Genomic DNA, 21,474 nt, shown 5'->3' on the forward strand with positions numbered 1-21,474 from the left:
TAGATTACTTACAAATTGTAGTTAGTAACGTAATCCATTACATTTAAAGTAATACAATCTGACCACTTCTTTTAGATTACTTTTGACCTAATTCGTTTATCACATTGATTTGAATAGGATAATCTTGTACCATATTGATATAAAAATACAAAGAGAAAGAAAATATATTCCATTCTTTGTTATCAACAACATGAAGTGTGTTAAATATCACATTATGTCAGTCAGGGTTTCCCACGCTGGGATTTATGAGTTTAATGAAAAGTTATTAAGTAATTAAATGATAAAAATGTTAAATAAAAATAATTGTAAAATAAAAACAATCAAAATAAAACACTAACAATTATTTAAAAATATTTGTATTTGTTTACCTGCATGTCATGTGACCATTATCATTTTATTATTATTTATTATTATTATTTTTGACCTATTAATTTGAAATCTCAGGGTCATCTTTACAGTAAGTAAATATGCTGACAAAATTTGGGGAATCCCTGCATTCCATGTAAATAAGAAATGACATGAACTTGTACATTTTATAGTGTTTGAAAGACAAAAGCCTCCCAAAGACAGTAATACATGGTTAAATGACTCCCTGTGATATTTCACATAATAATGAATGTCAGATATTGATTAGATATGCAGTGTTACAATGTTGAGAAAACTCTTCTTAAAAGTGAAATGATTTCTGTAAATCCACTGATCAAATGCTTTTCAGTGGCTGGTCTGTGTGAGCAATTTCACAAACCTGAACATATATATAAGCAGAATTTTTATTTATTTTTTTATTTTTATTTTTTAGAAAAGTTTAAACGAAGTAGTAGGGACAATAATCAATGAATTATGAATAATTTACTGCCAATGTGAGAATAACATGCAATCATGTAATCAATAAAAAAAGACTAACTGTAGTCCGATTACAAGTATTTTAAAAACGCAATATAATCTTTTCTTTTACAAGTACTTTTCTTGGAATCTGATTATGTAATCCAGATTACATGTAATCAGTCACTACCCTGCACTGCAAAGAGCTCATTTGTCTTGTGCATATATTGTATTTCCCCAATAAAATTATTACCTGTATTACCTGTATCTTAATATCTTTACCAAGCTGTTTGCCTCCCACTACTGGCTGCAGTGTGTTACTACATGCAGGTCAAATAACCCCAGTGTGAATGTAATGGAACGTCTTTATTGACAAGAATTTGAGCTTCCAGTTTAGTTACAGTGATTTTTTTTAAACAGAAACGAGAGTCTACATTATTGTGCAAAAACAAAAATAGAAATACAGCAGCAACATCTCCTACAGCAGAGCTGACTCTAAAATCTGAGGACACAACGAACAACATTAATATTAATAATACAAAGCACTGTTTACCACCATTCCCACATGCTGATTTAGCTCACAGACGTTTAATACTGTACGAAAATGTGTTCAAAAGATATTGTTCGCGACAATATCAGACTGAGTCGTGTGAACTATGCAACGGTCCACCATCCTTCATTTGATTGTCAGTAGGAAATGAATCTAATTTCACAGGAGACTCTAGACCATATGAAGAAATATGTTTTACTGTAGAATTAAGCTGATTTATGAAAGATTTTTCATTGAGGGTGTCCGTGAATCTGGATCACTTCAGTGTCTCGTGCTTCCGCTCGTCCCTGACGCGTCGACTGTGAGAAGCGCTCACGTTTCTGCTTTGACTCGAGATGTGTGTACGGTCTTCACCACCTTGGCGGTGCTTTTAGTGTCCTGTTCAGAGCTCTCCGAGAGAGTGTCTTTGGAGCCTTTCTTCTTCTGAAAGGAACAAAACAAAAACAGGCACACGTTACAGTGAGAAACATCAGACACTCATTATATGATTATATGATCACTCTTCTGCTCACCAAATAATCATTTATTTGATCAAAATACACTAAAAACAGTAGTATTGTGAAATAATATTACAATTTTACGACTTTATATAATTGCGTGATATAAAGTTAGAAATGCGTGATTTAAAGTCACAATTGCGTTATAAAGTCAAAATTGTGAGATATAAAGTCAAAATTGAGATATAAAGTCAGAATTGTGAGATATAAAGTCAGAATTGTGAGATATAAAGTGTACAATTGCGTGTTATAAAGTCAAAATTGCGTGATATAAAGTCACAATTGCGTGTTATAAAGTCAAAATTGTGAGATATAAAGTCAGAATTGTGAGATATAAAGTAAAAATTGCGTGTTATAAAGTCAAAATTGTGAGATATAAAGTCAAAATTGTGAGATATAAAGTCACAATTGTGAGATATAAAGTCACAATTGTGAGATATAAAGTCACAATTGTGAATTATAAAGTCAAAATTGTGAGATATAAAGTCAGAATTGTGAGATATAAAGTAACATTTGCGTGTTATAAAGTCAAAATTGTGAGTTATAAAGTCAAAATTGTGAGATATAAAGTCAAAATTGTGAGATATAAAGTCACAATTGTGAGATATAAAGTCACAATTGCATGTTATAAAGTCACAATTGTGAGATATAAAGTCAGAATTGTGAGATATAAAGTCAGAATTGTGAGATATAAAGTCAGAATTGTGAGATATAAACTCACAATTGCAACAAAATCAACTCACAATTCTGACTTTATATCTCACAATTCTGACTTCATAACATGCAACATTTTCTCAGAATTGTGAGATATAAACTCGCAATTGCAATTGCATGTCATTATTCTGTGGCGGAAACAAGCTTCCATAGTTTTCTGTTGTAATATATTGTAAAATGTAATTTATTCCTGTGATCAAAGCTGAATTTTCAGCATCATTACTCCAGTCTTCAGAGTCACATGACCCTTCAGAAATCATTCAGCTCAATTCAGTTTAAGTTTAGTTGAACTGTAGTGTCAGTGCAAGTAATTGTCTTTTAAAACCCAAAGAAACTCATCAGAAATGACAGAATATTATATAGTCTTTATGACTCTGACTCTAAAGGTTAATATTTAAATTAGCAATGAAACCTTTCACGAGTTAAATAATTAAGGCGGCGTTTGCAGTAATGAAGAAAGGAGGGCGTCTGACCTGCGCAGGGGTCGCGCTGGAGCCGGGCACGTCTGCGGTGCGGGTCACAGGGAGAGGAGGAACCAGATCCGTCCGAGAGCTGCAGACATCAAGAAGTGGGAAGAGCATTAAAAAGGACCTATTATGCTTTTTCACATGTTCATCTTTCTTTAGTGTGTAATGTTGCTGTTTGATAAAACAGGATTACAATGTAAAAGATTATTATTGTGTACATAAAGATATGGTGGAATCCGGCTTGTCCCGTAGGTGGTCTACTTGCGCACTTTTACCTCGCGCACGAGCAGATCCCGTTTGTGCTCTGGAGACGCGTTCGGTCTTTCCACTATCAAGTTCCGTCATGTAAATAGCGAATCCGACATGGTGCGAGCGCAACTGGCATTTAAAGGGAATGGGAGATGAGACTCTGATTGGTTTAACACACGTAAATCCCAAAACACACCCATTACTCATCATGAGAATAGGGACAACCCTTATAGACCATGCGCCGGGTGCGCCGACCATTTTTCCCGTCAGTAAACTAGCAAAAGTGGATTCGGACTCGCCCTAAGTGAACTTGCGCCCTGCGCTTTAGACCATGCGCTTAGATCGTTAAAATAGGGCCTATAATGTTTTTTGCCTACTATATAGTATGGAAGTATGCGATTTCTGTTTTTTCCACCCTGGATCTAATTATGGTAAGGGGCGGGACATTTCCAAAACACACTCAAAGCGATTGACCAATCACAACACACTGGTCCAGCCGACCAATTAGAGCAGTGTGCTTTTCAGAAGGAGGAGCTTCATAGAGACAGGAACTAAACAGAGCGTTACTGACAGACTGGGAAGAGACGAGCTGCAACAATGGAGAATATGGGGAAAATAATGTGTTTTTTTGAACATTTAAGCATGAAAACCTATTCTAGTAGAGCCCAAAAACAAAATCAAGAACATAATACTTTAAAATGAAGAACAGTGACAGTGAGTGAGTGTGAAAAATCCCTTTGAGCACTCAGGACTTACTTGACCTCAGAGAGCACAGACCTCTCGCCATCCGAACAGTGGGAGCGTCGAAACTGCCGGAAGCTCCTGGGAGAATGTGAATGGCGGATCTTGATTGGGTCACCTTGTGTCCTGAAACGAGATACATGCAGTGGTTTGCATTTTTCTACCATGGGCCCTAGTCTTTAAAAGCGTACTTTCCGGGTTACTGCACTGGATTTTTACACACTGACAGACATCATCTTTTTTTTTTTTATTATTCATGTGCCTCGTAATCTTTAATCAGGATATCCTCCCCTCTCTCTTGCAGCGACATCTCTTCTCTTCTCTGATGGCGTGTTCACTAGCGAGGGCGGGACAGCCTGTCACTCACACGAGATCTGAACCATCCGAAGATGCCCACTTTAACGCTCCAACAAACATTCTTTGCATACATGTGTTATCAAATATAACAATTTGGGGGTTTATTTGTGGAATATTTGATGTTTTATGATGTTTTTTTATATTCTATTTCGGAATAGACATAAAGTCCATATATAATCAGTCCATATATAATGAGTGTTTCCCATTCGCTCTTGAATGGTTTCACACATATACTGCAACTAAATTATTTTTAATATTTTTAAATTATTTAATTTAACATTGATTTCTAGAAAAGTCATTCTTTCATCTTAATTAAATCACAATTAAATAAAATATATGAACTTTTCACCGCAAAGAGGAATGAAGCATCTGAAGTCAAAAGACACGTTTCACAGCGGTTTAATTAAGTAATATATTAATGTGATGCGGTATAAATGTATTTACACAGGAATTACATTTGCAGGAAAAGATTTCTGTATATCCTAATCCTAGGTTAACAAACATGTATTCATTACTTCAATGAGCTCATTGTTTCTCCCTAAAATGAATACATTGTTTAAATTAATACATTATTAGCTGAATGTGTGATTTGTATATGTACATTTTTGAAATCCATAACTTGGACACATTCACCTCTGATAACAGATCACTCTAAATTGTAATGTAGAAGTATGCATTTTCTGTAACGCTGCTTTTCACAATATGTATTGTGAAAAGCGCTATACAAATAAATGTGAATTGAATTGAATTTTTAACGGCTACATACAACGTTTTTTCGGATATGCTAAATAGTTTATGTGGTAAGATCTAAATTAACTTGTTTCATGCAAGTAAAAATATTTTATCTGACAATATCAACCTGACAATTGTAGGTTAGCACGTCATAGGACAGTTTGATTTGACTCACTCCACTTTCTTGTACGGAATTTCCTTCAGTTGCTCCTCGGAGAGACCGGAAGGATCGATCAGGTCCTTCCTGTTCACAAACATAAAATGATCATCACCGAAGATTGATTTATTAATAACACTAATTAGTGACGAGAGTGACGTTAAACTCACTGGATGTGTTTCCAGAGCTGCTCTTTAGCTTGAACGTCAGGACTTCGTCTACGTCAAGAGAAAGAGTTCAAAAACTGGCATAAGATATAGGACATATCATAAATTTGTAATTATTCAACCCTATAAATCTACTGTATCATATCTGATATGTACAATTCGAATAATCAACATGATCAAAACCTTGCTGAAAAAACTGTTGCACACAATCTACACATGCCTTCTGTCCTCTGATTGATAGTTTATACTTTTTTTAGCAACTAAAAGCCTTGTAAAAATGTCCATCTTCAGGTCTTTTTGCTGTGAAATCTTTACTGATTTTAAAAAGTAGATGCAAGAATAACTTTTATATTGCTAGTAATATTTCAATATGGACACCTACTGGACTGAATCAACTGAACTTGACTTGATTATCCATTCATCATTTTCTAGAAAAATCATGCGAGTATAAAATATGATCCATCAGTTCCATTGAATATATAACAGTTGCACTGCATTACATTATATGTTTTTAAAATACAGAGCTTTGATCATAAAACTGAGCATTTAAATATCATCTTACCAAGACATATGATTGAGAGTGAAAATATACGTAGATATGTAATCAGCTATACTGTTATAGCTCAAGACCGACCTCGATCAATATAGACAGAGGCGCCTGCTGGTAACAGCCGAGGACCGCAAGAGCCTGAAAAAGTGTAGGCGGGCAATGCAACAGCAGCGCGGCCAAATACCAGCACTGAAGACTGTAGACGGGCGGATGATCAGGACTCGGTCCGGTATTGAGGCCGAGTGCAGGCGCTTTTATAGCGACTTATTCGCCAGCAAGGTCTCCATCCCTCCACCTAACCTTCAGCTCGACCAGCTGCCGTCCTTTTTGCCAGTACTGGAAAGTGAGGTCCGACATGCAGTCGAACAGGCACAGGCAGACCGGGCGCCTGGCCTGGACGGCGTTGAGATCGAGCTACTCAAAGCCGGCGGCCACTCACTTTGGATGGCCATGGCGGCCCGATTCAGCCGCTACATGGCACAATGTCAAACCCCCAAACAGTGGAAGACGGCCAAGACAGTACTGCTGTTCAAGAAGGGCGACCGCGAGCTGCTCAGCAACTACCGGCCGATCACATTGTTGTCGGCCGTGTACAAGATCTTCACTAAGGTGCTGCTCAATCGGTTGGCCAAGCAGCTAGACGAACAACAACCCGTCGAGCAGGCCGGATTTAGATCTGGCTTTAGCACCATGGATCATGTGCAGGTGCTGAACCAGCTGCTCGAGCGGACCAGGGAGTACAAGATGCCGCTGGTCCTGGCTTTCGTCGACTACGAGAAGGCCTTCGACTCGGTCGAGATTAACGCCGTGTTGCTCGCCCTCCAACAACAAGGCATCGGTGACGAGCACGTGGCCCTGCTGCAGGAGCTGAACAGCAACTGCGCCACCACCATCACCCTGTTCGACCGGCCGCTTAATATCAAGGTCGGCCGCGGGGTCAAGCAGGGAGACACCATCTCGCCCAAGCTTTTCACCGCCTGTCTCGAGCAAATATTCCGGCAGCTCGACTGGGACGAGGTCGGCATCAAGATCAACGGCCGCTGGCTCAATCACCTGCGCTTTGCCGATGACATCGTGCTGATAGGCTGTTCGGCGGTCGATGTACAGCAGCGACTTGACCAGCTCAACCAGGCTGGTGCCCGGTTCGGCCTCAAAATCAATCTGGCCAAAACTAAGTGGATGCGCAACGACCAGGTGGCCGACACTACCCTCCATGTCGACCAGCATCAGCTCCAGCAAGTAGATAGCTATATCTACTTGGGCCAGGAGCTGACCATCGACCACAAGATTGGCCGAGAACTGGCACGACGACGCCGAGCAGCCTGGGTCAGCTTCGGCTCAATTGCCGAGACGGCCAACAACAGAGCCATTGACCCGGACATCAGGGCTGCCCTATTCAACAGCACCGTCCTGCCGGCCATGCTCTATGGGGCTGAGACCTGGACAATGACGGCGGCCGACCGGCTAAAGCTGGCCGTGACTGAACGCGCAATCGAGCGCCGCATGATCGGGGTCAAACAGACCGACCACGTCCGCAACGAGCAGTTGCGGGCCATGACCAGGGTGGACGACGCGGTGGACCGGGCCAACAAGGCCAAGAAGCGCTGGGCCGGGCACCTGATGCGGCGGACGGACGAAAGATGGACGCGCGAAGTCACCGTCTGGTTGCCGATCGACATCAAGCGGCCACGTGGACGCCCTGCAACACGATGGCGCGACTCGCTACGACAAGATCTGGGACACAATTGGATGAGGCTCGCCCAGGACCGACAGACCTGGGCAGATCGTTGTGGTCTGCGCTGACCACTTTTGGCCGGCGAAGACAGACCGATTCTGGATTCTGGATTCTGGATACTGTTATAAAGATTGCAATGATTTACATTACAAGCTATCAGAATATCATCTTACTTTTTTAGCCATATAAATATCAGCAACTGCATATTCTTACTCAGTTTGAGCCTCTTAATAAAAATAGAGGGGTTTTTCCTCCATATTCTCACTATATCATACTATATTAAAGGCTGATGTATCAAATATGATAGTCGACGAATAAAACATATGCAATCTTTTTTTTTTTGTCTAAAGGTTCAATAGCCTTTCCATAGAAACTAAATGATCAGGGGTTAACAGGGTTAATAATTTCACGCTTACGATCGTGAGCGGTGCCGTGAGCGGCGATGGTTGGGATCGTTTGGTGTTTTTTCTTTCTGTCTGCGCAACACAACCTCCCACTGCGGACCAGAATCCACCATCTCGTTCTCCTGACGGGACCTGCAGCGCACACACACATTCATTGCAGAGATTTACTAGTGAATGCACTGAGACTGTCATTCAAATTCATGCTTTCTTTCAGTTTCAGACAGAAAACTGCTTTTCCCAATTTCCATTAAAACCATAAATTGCATAATTAATACTGTGCATATATTTCACGAGAGCACCAGGACAGCAGCCCTCTGAATTTCACTGTCCCGAAAGCTCAGTGGATTCACCCACCGGTTTCTTTTTTTACGATGTTCCCTGTTGGAATTCTCGGATTCGCTGCCGCTGCTGGTGTTGCCACGGGAACGGGATCTAAAGGGGCAAATCAGAGGGGTCAAAAGGTGACAGGACAGAACGAAAGAGGGACACACATTCCTGGATCGTTCTAGAATGTTTATCAACATCAGTTTTGCAAAAAACAAAATGAAACAAAAAATTGTAATATAAGATTAAAAATGGCATCTGACCTCCAAATTAGATGTTCTTAAAAATAATTTAGTATGAACCCCTTCTTTATAAAATTAAAAATTACACATCTCAATCTACATGCATGGTCATTTATTAAACATTTTGGTGAATCTGATGTGCTTTCATCTCCCAAAAACTGTGATTCACACTCAGCTGTTTAACACGATTCATTCTGCATTTTGCCTCAAAATGCATTAATTAAACACATAAAATAAAACAGCCAGTGACAAACTCATCTTGAAATGAAATATATTAGATAAACAACGAGCTGTGAGACACCAAACACTGATTATTTCCTTTTTGCAATATTATATTAGTTGTGAATCAGCTGAAATCTAAAGGAGCGAGTGAATAGAAGTGAACCTCCTCCTGTGTTGCTTGTTGGCCTGTGGGTCGTCAGTGGTTTGACCTCTCCTGGAGAAACAACACAAGGAAGGGCGTTTAAAGAGAAACACTGACCGTTTTATCATCTCTGACAGACAGACAGACACAAACGCCTGCGATGCTTGGAGGATTTATCAGTATTTATTTATCCTCAGCCATTGTTTCATCAGTTCCTCGCATGCGGAACTAAGAACTCAGAACTACACTCTTAAAAATAAAGGCTCCGAAAGGGCGTTTTAGAATTGAAGAACCATTTTTGGTTCCCAAAAGAACTTTTCTTTGTGTGAAGAACATTTTAAAAATCTAAAGAACCTTTAAAAAAATGGAAAGATTCCATGGAATGTTCTTCATGGAACCATCGATGCCAATAAAGAACCTTTATGTTTGAGAGTGTAGAGTAACTTTCAGCTCCTTTACTTCTAGGCAATAAGACTTTAACTGAAAAAGAATCATTCTAGAAATATCAAATCATGTTTACATGATGCCATTTGTAACATATTCAGGGTGTTATCAATTATTAAACGGACTAAAGGAATTATTCAGATGCAACTCTTTGTGTTTGGCTTCGTAGTACAAAGGACGTTTGTTCCATTGTATTTCCACTAGAGGGAGCACATGCATCTGGATTGAGAGAGGACTCTCTTTCCATGAGAGGACGGATCCAATGTTAGCTTAACTTTCTGTCTCCTGAGATACCTTCATCTGACTGATATCCCACAATCCTGTGCTTTCTATTCTGTGACAGTTGAGCTAAAAAATAAAGATGGCATCTGAAAGTTGTGTGTAAATGTACATTTTCCACTTCTGATGTCATCTCTAGCGAGAAAATACTATTGTAGAAATTAAATTATTTGCTTAGTTTTCAACAAATGTTGTGTTCTATTGTGCTGCAGATCATTAAACTGTTCTGAAATCTGTCCGAAATCAGTTTCGTGAGGAACCTTCGTGTGAAAACGCTGCCTGCGAAGTCATTGCTTGATAAGGCATCGCAGTGTTGATGTTCAAAAGACTCTTAGGTGCTTCCTCAAACTGCATTAAGACTCAAGGGCTGTGTCCGAAATCGCCCCATACCCGTAAATAGGGCACTATTTGAGAGGACAACCATTTGTAGTGGTGTATGAAACCATAGTGGACGTTATCGAGTGCACTCATTAAATCCCATAATGCACCACAATAACGAGTGTACGTTCAACGGCTAAAGAATACCCATAATGCACTGTGAGTGTCGCGTGCCTAATGAATTCCCGCGTCTACCCAGAAGATACATTTTCCAAACTGCTGGTCCAATGTGGGTACAGCGTAATATCACACAGGTTAACTTACTTTTTTATTGCTTAAGGTTTATACATGCTAGTTTCCATGCCAGAGTTGAAGATAAATCTTTTCATTACTACTGGAGCTGCCAGTTTGCTAAGTTTCAAATGATTATTAAACAGCACAAACTACGCAAAAGCGGCAGCCATTCCGGCGACTCAGTGTCCGAATTCACTCACTCGTTTTCATTCACTCCTTCAAGTGGACTATATTAGTGGAGTAATGTGGGATTAGTGAATGAGGGTATAGGGGAGATTTCGGACACAGCTAAGGTCATCAATGAGTCTTAATGCAGAAGGAAATGCATGTGAACACAATGGTGCACCCTTGAGCACATGAGCGCACACCTGCGGCGGGCCGAGTGGGACGTCTCGTTCTCGCTGCCCCCCGAGGGTGAACGTCTGTGAGCTTTTGGGAATTTGGGAGATTTGTTCCGCTCACTGGCCGAGTTGTACAGTCCGCTGAGGAAAAACAAAGACAGGACAGATTAGAGGGGACAAGAATGCACAGAAAACAGAAGCAAACACTACAGTGGCATTAGTTTGTTTATGTGTGCATGGAATACCATCAAATATCACAGTTCATGAATATGAATCAGTGTTATTCAGGGTTAGCATTGTTTACTAAAACTATTAAAAACATTTCTGTTCATTAAAATATAGCTGAAATAAAATAAAATATAAATATTAGTTGAAAAACTTGAAAATTAGAAATGCTGCCTTGGCAATAAACTGAAAGAAGTTTGTGTTGAAGCACTAAAATTATTAACTTGAAACTAAAAATAAAACTGAAATAAAACTAAATGAACCTAAATAGCAATATTTATAAAATAAATAAATATAATAAAATTACATAAGCACAAACAAAAACAGCAAAATTAACATGAAAACTAAATTAAAACTAAAATAAAAGGCAATATTAATACAACTATAATAAAACTAAAATAACACAGGTGTTACTGTTGACTAAAACTATTTCAAAAATGTTTTCTGTAACTGAAAAAAATTGGATTGGAATAAAATTAAATATAAATATTAGATGAAAAACTTAAATTTGTTACCTTGGCAAATAACTGAAATATGTTTAAATTGAAACTAAAATGACTAAAACTAAATTTTAAATTAAATAAATTAAAGCTAAATAGAAATATTAATTTTAATTTTATAAAAATAACAAAAGCACATAAAATTACTAAAACTTAAACTTAATTTTTTAAATATGATCACTCAAAATATGAATAACTACTATACAAATAAACCTAAAAAAAAATCTAATATGAATGCAAGAGTACCATGGTAAATAAACCTGAAATATTGTTAACTTCTGAACACATAATCATGATCAGGACTGTACCTCTGTGGGGCGTCTTCCTCCCATGGTGCACTGGGCTTGTTCTGCTGGTCTGAAGTGCTGTCTGTCTTTGCATTGGGACTTTGGGAAAATACAATGAAACACGATGCTGAATGTTGACGTGATAGTTTGCAAAAAGCATGTTTTACTATTTCACAGAATCCTGTTGGAAAAACACTCTAAAATGAGATCTTAGGCCCTGTTTACACCTGGTATTGAGATGTTTTGTTCGATCGGATAACAAGTAGACGAGGGAGACACATTCCCGTTTACACCTGGTGTTTTAATCCGTCTCTTCTGTTCACTTTCAACCACTTCTGTCCTGATTTCTTCAAGGGGAGGGTCTATTGATGGGTAAATGTATGGGCTTTTTCAGATCTTTCAATCTAATGGACAAAATAAGCTTACCCAATTTACATATGAACACGACCGGAGACAACGGAAAAACATACGGAGAGAATCAGCTTTAGTTTCTGCTCTGAGCTGCGAGATCACACCGAGTGAGTGTGTGTTAGAAATCAGGAATGGAGAGAGAACATTGTGTTTGGTATGTTTTCATCTTCAAACCAAACTTGAGTCTTCAGCCGATAAAGTTTAAATCCCGTCTGTCTAGAGCTCTTCCCATAACGTTCACTCATTCGGTCAGTAGACGGAGAGAAGACGGTCTTTAGTGGCTGTTTGAACACATTCGACCACATGAGCGTTTACACTATGAAAGCAATCCGGTCTAATGTGTTTTCCACTAACTCTGGAAGTGCAGAAAGTGGACAAGCTTAAAGCGTTTTAGACCCCGTTTACACCTGTGTTTAGAGTCGTCCACTGGTGATCCAATCGACCAAAACGCATCTTAATACCAGGTGGAAACGTAGAAGCAGGAAATTCAGCACAGTATCTATTGATGTGGCCGCATTTACACTACATGCTTCAAATTACCCAATTCCAATTGTTTCCTCCCATGTGGCACAGATCGGCTTTGACCCACGAACATGTTATCAAGAAAAAAGCACCTGGATTCGGATATTCTCAAATTGGTTTCAGGCCTCATTCAAATGAGGAAATAAATCTGATATGAATCAGATACGTGCATTTGCGTCTGCCATGCAAGCGGACAGATCGGATATTCCCATCAATGCGACTCGTTTGGTGACGGTGGACACCAATCGCGATCACATGACCCTTTTTAATGGCGCAATGGAGGACGAAGGCTCAACCCAATGTTTTGCTGACCTTTAAAGATGGTGCGAAGATTTTTACTTCCTTTTTGGCCTAAGATTTTCCAGGTCAGTTCGTCTACCTTTGGTTGTTTCGGCAAGTGTGTAGTGAATGTAAATATAGGATATACATATTTATATACATCACTTTTAAAAGATGTAAGCCGGTCATCCAAAAAAATCTAAATTGGGCATCAAGACCTGCAGTGTAAATGCAGCCTATGAGAAACAATTGAGACCTCATTTCAGAGTATTTTGAGGAATAAAGTCATTGTTTGCCATTTAAGAACAATGAAACAGTCTCTGGATGTCTTAATGAAGGAGTTTAATACCTCTTGACTGGTGTAAGTGCAGTTGTTTTGGACTGGCTCTCGCTCTTTGTGACCGTCTGGCCTCCGTTGGTCCGTCCTAAAGCACATATTTCCGAAACATGAGTGCTATTGTGGCCAGAGACATCAATCTGATGTTAGCGTCTCCATCCAGGTTAACCAGAACAACCCCTAATCACACTGGCTGAGTCCATCTGTATCCGCCTCTCACGGCTTTCCTCTGTTGTGTCAAGAGATTGCCGTCTGAAGGCCGTTTGAACAGAACAATGGAGCTGCGTTTGAGCTCATGCGTGGAGGTCAGGTGCGACTCGCTTCACACACACACATTCCTGTCTCAGCCGAGCAACAACAGTGTTGATCTCAATCACATGCCTGTGGAGCGCTGAAGTGAAGGTGGTTTTCCCAGCTCAGGTGGAACCAAACTGACCGATCGCACACCTGAGCTGCAGGTCATGTGACACTCAGGGCTTCTTTCAACGTTTCGTTGTACGAGTCTAACTCCAAACAGTCCAACAACATGACTGTATTATACAATGTGAAAAGAGATATTCACCGCAATCCTGCCATGAGGAGGTGTTGCTATACAGTTGCCAGGGTGTTCTGTGTTGTTGCCAGGTAGTTGCTAGGGTGTTCTGTGTGGTTGCCAGGTAGTTGCTAGGGTGTTCTGTGTGGTTGCTAAGTAGTTGCTAGTGTGTTTTGTATGGCTGTTAGGTAGTTGCTAGGGTTATGTACTGTTGCTACGCAGCTGCTAGGGTATTCTGTGTGGTTTTTAGGGTGTTCTGTGCGGTTAATAGATAGTTGCTAGGGTATGCTGTGTGGTTGTCATGTAGTTGATAGGGTGTTCTGTGTGGTTGCTACATAGCTGCTAGGGTATTCTCTGTGGTTGCCAGGTAGTTGCTAGGGTGTTCTGTGTGGTTGTTAGGGTGTTCTGTGCGGTTAATAGATAGTTGCTAGGGTATGCTGTGTGGTTGTCACGTACTTGCTAGGGTGTTCTGTGTGGTTGCTACATAGCTGCTAGGGTATTCTGTGTGGTTGCTAGGGTGTTATGTGTGGTTGCCAGGTAGTTGCTAGGGTGTTCTGTGTGGTAGCTAAGTAGTTTCTAGTGTTTTGAATGGCTGTTAGGTAGTTGCTGAGGATTTATACTCTTGCTACGTAGCTGCTAGCTAGGGTATTGTGTGGTTTGCTACTTGCTAGGGTGTTTTGTGTGGTTGCTATGCAGTTACCAGGGTGTTTTGTGTGGTTGCCAGGTAGTTGCTAGGGTGTTCTGTTTGGTTGCTAAGTAGTTGCTTGTGTGTTTTGTATGGTTATTAGGTACTTGCTGGGGTTTTGTACTGTTGCTAAGTAGCTGCTAAGATATTCTCTGTGGTTGCTAGGGTGTTTTCTGTGGTTGTTATGCAGTTACCAGTGTGTTCTGTACAGTTAACAGATAGTTACTAGGGTGTTTTGTGTGGTTGCTAAGTAGTTGCTACTGTGTTGCTAGGTAGTTGTTCTGTGTGGTTGCTAGGGTGGTCTGTGTGATGGCAAAGTAATTGCTAGGGTGCTCTGTGTGTTTGCCGGGTAGTTGCTAGGGTGTTCTGTGTGGTTGCCAGGTAGTTGCTAAGGTGTTCTGTGTGGTGGCAGGTAGTTGCTAGGGTGTAGTGTGTGGTTGTCAGGTAGTTGCTAGTGTGTAGTGTGTGGTTGCTATGGTATTCTGTGTGGTTGGCAGGTAGTTGTTAGGATGTAGTGTGTGGTTGCAGGTAGTTGCTAGTGTGTGGTTGCAGGTAGTTGCTAGGGTGTTCTTTGTGGTTGGCAGGTAGTTGCTAGGGTGTAGTGTGTGGTTGTGAGGTAGTTGCTAGTGTGTGGTTGCAGGTAGTTGCTAGGGTGTTCTTTGTGGTTGGCAGGTAGTTGCTAGGGTGTAGTGTGTGGTTGTCAGGTAGTTGCTAGTGTGTAGTGTGTGGTTGCTATGGTATTCTGTGTGGTTGGCAGGTAGTTGTTAGGGTGTAGTGTGTGGTTGCAGGTAGTTGCTAGTGTGTGGTTGCAGGTAGTTGCTAGGGTGTTCTTTGTGGTTGGCAGGTAGTTGCTAGGGTGTAGTGTGTGGTTGTGAGGTAGTTGCTAGTGTGTGGTTGCAGGTAGTTGCTAGGGTGTTCTTTGTGGTTGTCAGGTAGTTGCTAGGGTGTAGTGTGTGGTTGTGAGGTAGTTGCTAGTGTGTGGTTGCAGGTAGTTGCTAGGGTGTTCTTTGTGGTTGTCAGGTAGTTGCTAGGGTGTAGTGTGTGGTTGTGAGGTAGTTGCTAGGGTGTAGTGTGTGTTTGGTTGTCTCAGAGCACACGATGTTAGACGAGTGTAACAGTAAATGCATCTGACCTGCAGGCGGTGCGCTTCTCTTCGGGTAGGTCTTGCTGCGGGTTCGGATCACCTGTAGGTCGGGTCGAGGGAGAGTCACAGACGGCTCTCTTACTATTTGCGTAGCAGTTTTTCCACTAGAAGCAGAAACACACATTAAGTCTTCCTGCATCACTGTAAAAATACACGTCTTTAAAGGAATGGTTCACTCAAAAATAAACAGCATGTTGTTCCAAACCTGTATGAAATTAAATAAATTATTTTGGGTGAACTGTTCCTTTTAAAACTGGTGTTTAGTGGTTGATTTAGTGTTGCAAAGGTGCTGTCAATTTGCCAATTATTTGACCTTCTTTTCTTTTGAGTTTGGCCCACATTTGATGGATGTGAAGCCGCCGTTTAAGCAATTGGACTAGTTTGTTTAATGACTAACCCTGAGAATAAAGGACATGAGTCACTGCTGTTTAACAGACATTCAGTATTATATCACTGTCCGTGACTAATATCTCTGTCTGTACATATTGAATGTAATTTCTCATTAACTCATGCGTTTTTATCTGACTATAGATGTATGACTGCTTCTACACAGTTTAGGGTTGGTAAGATTATTTAATGTTTTTGACAAAAGTCACTTCTGCTCACCAAGGCTGCATTTATTTGATCAAAAATACAGTAAAAACAGTGAAGTATTATTACAATTTAAAATAACAGTTTTCTATGTGAATTTATTGTAACAAGTAATTTATTCCTGTGATCAAAGCTGAATTTTCAGCATCATTACTCCAGTCTTCAGTGTCACATGATCCTTCAGAAATCATTCTAATATGCTGATTTGCTGAAATATTATCAATGTTGAAAACAGTTGTGCTACTTAATATTTGTGTGAAAACTGTGATACTTTATTTTTCTCAGGATTCTTTGATAAATAGGAAGTTCAAAAGAACAGTGTTTATTTGAAATAGAAATTATAAAATTATAAAAATCTTTACTGTCACTTTTGATCAATTTAATGCACGCTTGCTGAATAAAATCATTAATTTCTTTAAAAATACCCTCCTGAATTAATTTAATTTCTCTTTTACTAACCTGTAGCGATGCTTCGAGCCCAGAGAGCTGAATTTGGACAGTTTCCTTGTAAGCGAATTAGACTCGTTCTCTGGCATTCTGTAATTTAGATGAACAAAAAGCTTTAATTTACAGGTTTTTATGTATTTATCCATTCTCCTTTTAATTTGTACTTCTGATGAAACATGGATGCTTTCAAACATCTGTGGAGCAAATCTGTTGTTTACACCCATATTTTAATGAGGTAAATTACAGAACGAGTGTTAAGGAGAGCTTTCCTCTCATTAAAATTCCAAAGCTGGAAACACGCAGCTCTGATAAAACACACATCCCAACCAGCAGAGAAATTAAAAGCCAAACCATAATGAGAGATCAGACTAGAACTGATGCATGTTGTACAAGACTGTGCTATTGCTGGATAAAACATTCAGAGATCTTTGTGTTAAGTTGACAGAACATGATTTGGCTTGTTTTTGAAGTCCGGACAGTCCTGTTTCAGCTCAACGGTTCAAGCAAGGTTTGCCACTGAGCTCTGCACAAGTTATATGAACAATAGCAATAGCAAACAACACTAACAATACAATAATTCAGTGACACTTTATAATAAGGATTCATGAACTAACAATGAACAATACTTCTATGGCATTTATTGGTAACACTTTGCAATAAGGTTCATTAGTTAACATTAGTTAATGTATTAACTAACCATGAGCAATCCAGTCGTTACTGTATTTGTTAATCTTTGTTAATGTTAGTTAATAAAAATACAGCTGTTCATTGTTATGTGCATTAACTAATGTTAACAAGATTTTAATAAAGTATTAGTAAATGTTGAAATTAACATTAAAGGAACACTCCACCGTTTTTGAAATAGGGCTTATTCACCTTCTTTCCTACATTTAGATAGGTGGGCAAATGCATTTTTGTCTCAGTGCATGTATTGTTTTAGTTTGACAGGGTCGGCGCTAGCTTAGCTTAGCACAATGAATGGAATCCTTTGTTGCCAGCTAGCATGTCCTGAGTAAAAGTGATATAAAAAATAAAAAAAACCACCTAATTACTTCTTGTGGCCTGCGTATTCTCAACGAGTACAAATAGCGATGCAGATTAACACTAGGCGATTTCCTATGCAGATATTGACTTATATATTAAGGACTATATTAGGGGGAAGCACGGGCGAAGCACTGCTACTTGGGCGTGATATCTCTGCGTCCAAGTAGCAGTGCTTCGCCTGTGCTTCCCCCTAATATAGTCCCAAGTCAATATCTGCATAGGAAATCGCCTAGTGTTAATCTGCATCACTATTTGTACTCGTTGTGAATACACAGGCCACAAGAAGTAATTAGGTGGGATTTTTTTTATTTTTATATCACTTTTACTCAGGACATGCTAGCTGGCAACAAAGGATTCCATTCATTGTGCTAAGCTAAGCTAGCGCCGACCCTGTCAAACTAAAACAATGCATGCACTGAGACAAAAATGCATTTGCCCACCTATCTAAATGTAGGAAAGAAGGTGAATAAGCCCTATTTCAAAAAACGGTGGAGTGTTCCTTTAACAAAGATTAATAAATGCTGTATACGTGCAGTTCATTATTACTTCATGTTAACTAATATAGTTAACTAATGTTAACTAACGAACCTTATTGTTAAGTGTTACCTATTTATTAATCTTAGTCAATGTTAATTTCAACATCCACGAACTGTGTATGAACAAACAATGAACAATTGCATTTTTACTAAGACATGTTAGCTAATGCATTAACTGATGTTAGCAAATGGGAACTTACTGTAAGATGTTAGCAATAATTCTAATAAATGTTAGTATTTTGTTCACACAGTTTGGAGGTGTACATGTAACGTATCTAAATCTCTCTCCCGTCGCTCTTTGTGTTTCCCGATCTTAAGTTTCACACGCGGATTACCAGCTGAAATCTCCAGCCTCCTGCATTCTGTGCGGCGTAAAGCTCTTCTGGGAGCGCTCTGAAGAAATAAACACCAGAGACGACTCTGAGCGCGCCAGGCGACGCGGGGAGGATTGGAGAACAGCCCCCGAAAACGAGAGCCTCAGTAAAGCCCCGGGAATCTGAAGGGCCCTTGAGTTCACAGCGTTTCTCTGTGAGAACGTACAGGACGGCGCTTTTGGCTTTCTGCACTAAAACAAGAAGCTTAGACAGGATTAAGATGTTTTTAAAGGGCATGAGGTTGTTTGAACCGGTGTAATTTTTAGTATCATTGATATATTACCTTATTTTGAATGAGATCTTTTTTTATATATATATTTTCTGTTTCATTTTAATTTTAGTTAAAACTTTAAAGTGTTTTTGTCATCAATCTATTTTAATTCATTAAAATATTTACAATCTCCTGATTATCGCCAGAATCAAATTTAAGGCTTTTAAAGGAATAGTTCACCCAAAAATTTAAATTAGCCCATGATTTACTCACCCTGAAGTCATCCTAGGTGTATATGACATTCTTCTTTCAGACAAATACAATCTGAGTTATATTGAAAAATGTCAAAGCTTTATAATGGCAGTAAATGGCTGTTTCTGTTTTGAGGTCCATAAAAGTGCATCTATCCATCATAAAAGTGCATCTATCCATCATAAAAGTGCATCTATCCTTCATAAAAGTGCATCTATCCTTCATAAAAGTCCATCTATCCATCATAAAAGTGCATCTATCCAAAGTGCATCTGATGCACTATGGATAGATGATGGATAGATGATGGATAGATGCACTTTTATGATGGATAGATGCACTTGTATGATGGACAGATGCACTTCTATGATGGATAGATGCACTTCTATGATGGACAGATCCACGTTTATGATGGACAGATGCACTTTTATGATGGACAGATGCACTTCTATGATGGATAGATGCACTTCTATGATGGATAGATGCACTTTTATGATGGACAGATCCACGTTTATGATGGACAGATGCACTTTTATGATGGACAGATGCACTTCTATGATGGATAGATGCACTTCTATGATGGACAGATCCACGTTTATGATGGACAGATGCACTTTTATAATGGACAGATGCACTTCTATGATGGATAGATGCACTTTTATGATGGACAGATCCACGTTTATGATGGACAGATGCACTTCTATGATGGATAGATGCACTTTTATGATGGACAGATCCACGTTTATGATGGACAGATGCACTTTTATGATGGACAGATGCACTTCTATGATGGATAGATGCACTTTTATGATGGACAGATGCACTTCTATGATGGATAGATGCACTTTTATGATGGACAGATGCACTTCTATGATGGATAGATGATGGATAGATGGATAGATGCACTTCTATGATGGATAGATGCACTTTTATGATGGACAGATCCACGTTTATGATGGACAGATGCACTTTTATGATGGACAGATGCACTTCTATGATGGATAGATGCACTTTTATGATGGATAGATGCACTTCTATGATGGACAGATGCACTTCTATGATGGATAGATGATGGATAGATGGATAGATGCACTTTTATGATGGACAGATGCACTTTTATGATGGATAGATGCACTTCTATGATGGATAGATGCACTTTTATGATGGACAGATCCACGTTTATGATGGACAGATGCACTTTTATGATGGACAGATGCACTTCTATGATGGATAGATGCACTTCTATGATGGACAGATCCACGTTTATGATGGACAGATGCACTTTTATGATGGACAGATGCACTTCTATGATGGATAGATGCACTTCTATGATGGATAGATGCACTTTTATGATGGACAGATCCATGTTTATGATGGACAGATGCACTTTTATGATGGATAGATGCACTTCTATGATGGATAGATGCACTTTTATGATGGACAGATACACGTTTATGATGGACAGATGCACTTTTATGATGGACAGATGCACTTCTATGATGGATAGATGCACTTTTATGATGGACAGATGCACTTCTATGATGGATAGATGCACTTTTATGATGGACAGATGCACTGCACTTTTATGATGGACAGATGCACTTCTATGATGGATAGATGCACTTTTATGATGGACAGATGCACTTCTATGATGGATAGATGCACTTTTATGATGGACAGATCCACGTTTATGATGGACAGATGCACTTCTATGATGGACAGATGCACTGCACTTTTATGATGGACAGATGCACTTCTATGATGGATAGATGCACTTTTATGATGGACAGATGCACTTCTATGACGGATAGATGCACTTTTATGATGGACAGATCCACGTTTATGATGGATAGATGCACTTTTATGATGGACAGATCCACTTTTATAATGGATAGATGCACTTTATGGACTTCAAAACAGAAACAGCCATTTACTGCCATTATAAAGCTTGGACATTTTTTAATATAACTCTGATTGTATTCGTCTGAAAGAAGAATGTCATATACACCTAGGATGACCCGAGGGTGAGTAAATCATGGGGTAATTTTCATTTTAAAGTGAACTACTCCTTTAACACTGGCATTCAGAAGTACCACTGAAACAGCACCTCCCACAATTCTCTCCTACAAGTTTATACTCCCTCCCGCCAGCTAAGGTCACTGAATGAGGGACGCCTTATTGTTCCTTTGGAACGAGAGACCAAAATTCACTCTCGAAAACTTTCACAGTCTCTGTTCCTCTCTGGTGGAGAGAACTGCCAACCTCCCCACATCCCATCTAGCTTGCTTACTAATCTAGTAAGCCATTGTATCTTACGAATATTGTTGGCTCCTTGACGAACTGCTTTGGATA

The 21,474-nt window shown here is 39.4% G+C and overlaps 1 protein-coding gene across 1 annotated transcript in view; it reads right to left on the reverse strand.

The window, feature by feature from the left end:
- Positions 1 to 1,169: 1,169 nt before the first annotated feature.
- Positions 1,170 to 21,474, reverse strand: part of epb41l4a (erythrocyte membrane protein band 4.1 like 4A) — a 51,290-nt gene continuing 30,985 nt past the window's right edge. Inside the window, exons 11-23 of the mRNA XM_084104539.1 lie at positions 16,721 to 16,798; positions 15,659 to 15,774; positions 13,322 to 13,397; positions 11,782 to 11,859; positions 10,776 to 10,889; positions 9,094 to 9,144; positions 8,497 to 8,574; positions 8,155 to 8,274; positions 5,457 to 5,504; positions 5,305 to 5,373; positions 4,056 to 4,166; positions 3,057 to 3,135; positions 1,170 to 1,795 (exon numbers count right to left, since the gene is read on the reverse strand). Of these exons, the coding sequence (XP_083960665.1) occupies positions 1,685 to 1,795; positions 3,057 to 3,135; positions 4,056 to 4,166; positions 5,305 to 5,373; positions 5,457 to 5,504; positions 8,155 to 8,274; positions 8,497 to 8,574; positions 9,094 to 9,144; positions 10,776 to 10,889; positions 11,782 to 11,859; positions 13,322 to 13,397; positions 15,659 to 15,774; positions 16,721 to 16,798 (1,129 nt within the window). The 3' untranslated portion in view covers positions 1,170 to 1,684. The remainder of the gene's footprint in view (positions 1,796 to 3,056; positions 3,136 to 4,055; positions 4,167 to 5,304; positions 5,374 to 5,456; positions 5,505 to 8,154; positions 8,275 to 8,496; positions 8,575 to 9,093; positions 9,145 to 10,775; positions 10,890 to 11,781; positions 11,860 to 13,321; positions 13,398 to 15,658; positions 15,775 to 16,720; positions 16,799 to 21,474) is intronic.

This window comes from Abramis brama, assembly GCF_963993115.1.
Source record: "Abramis brama genome assembly, chromosome: 25".
Classification (NCBI taxonomy): Eukaryota; Metazoa; Chordata; class Actinopteri; order Cypriniformes; family Leuciscidae; genus Abramis; species Abramis brama.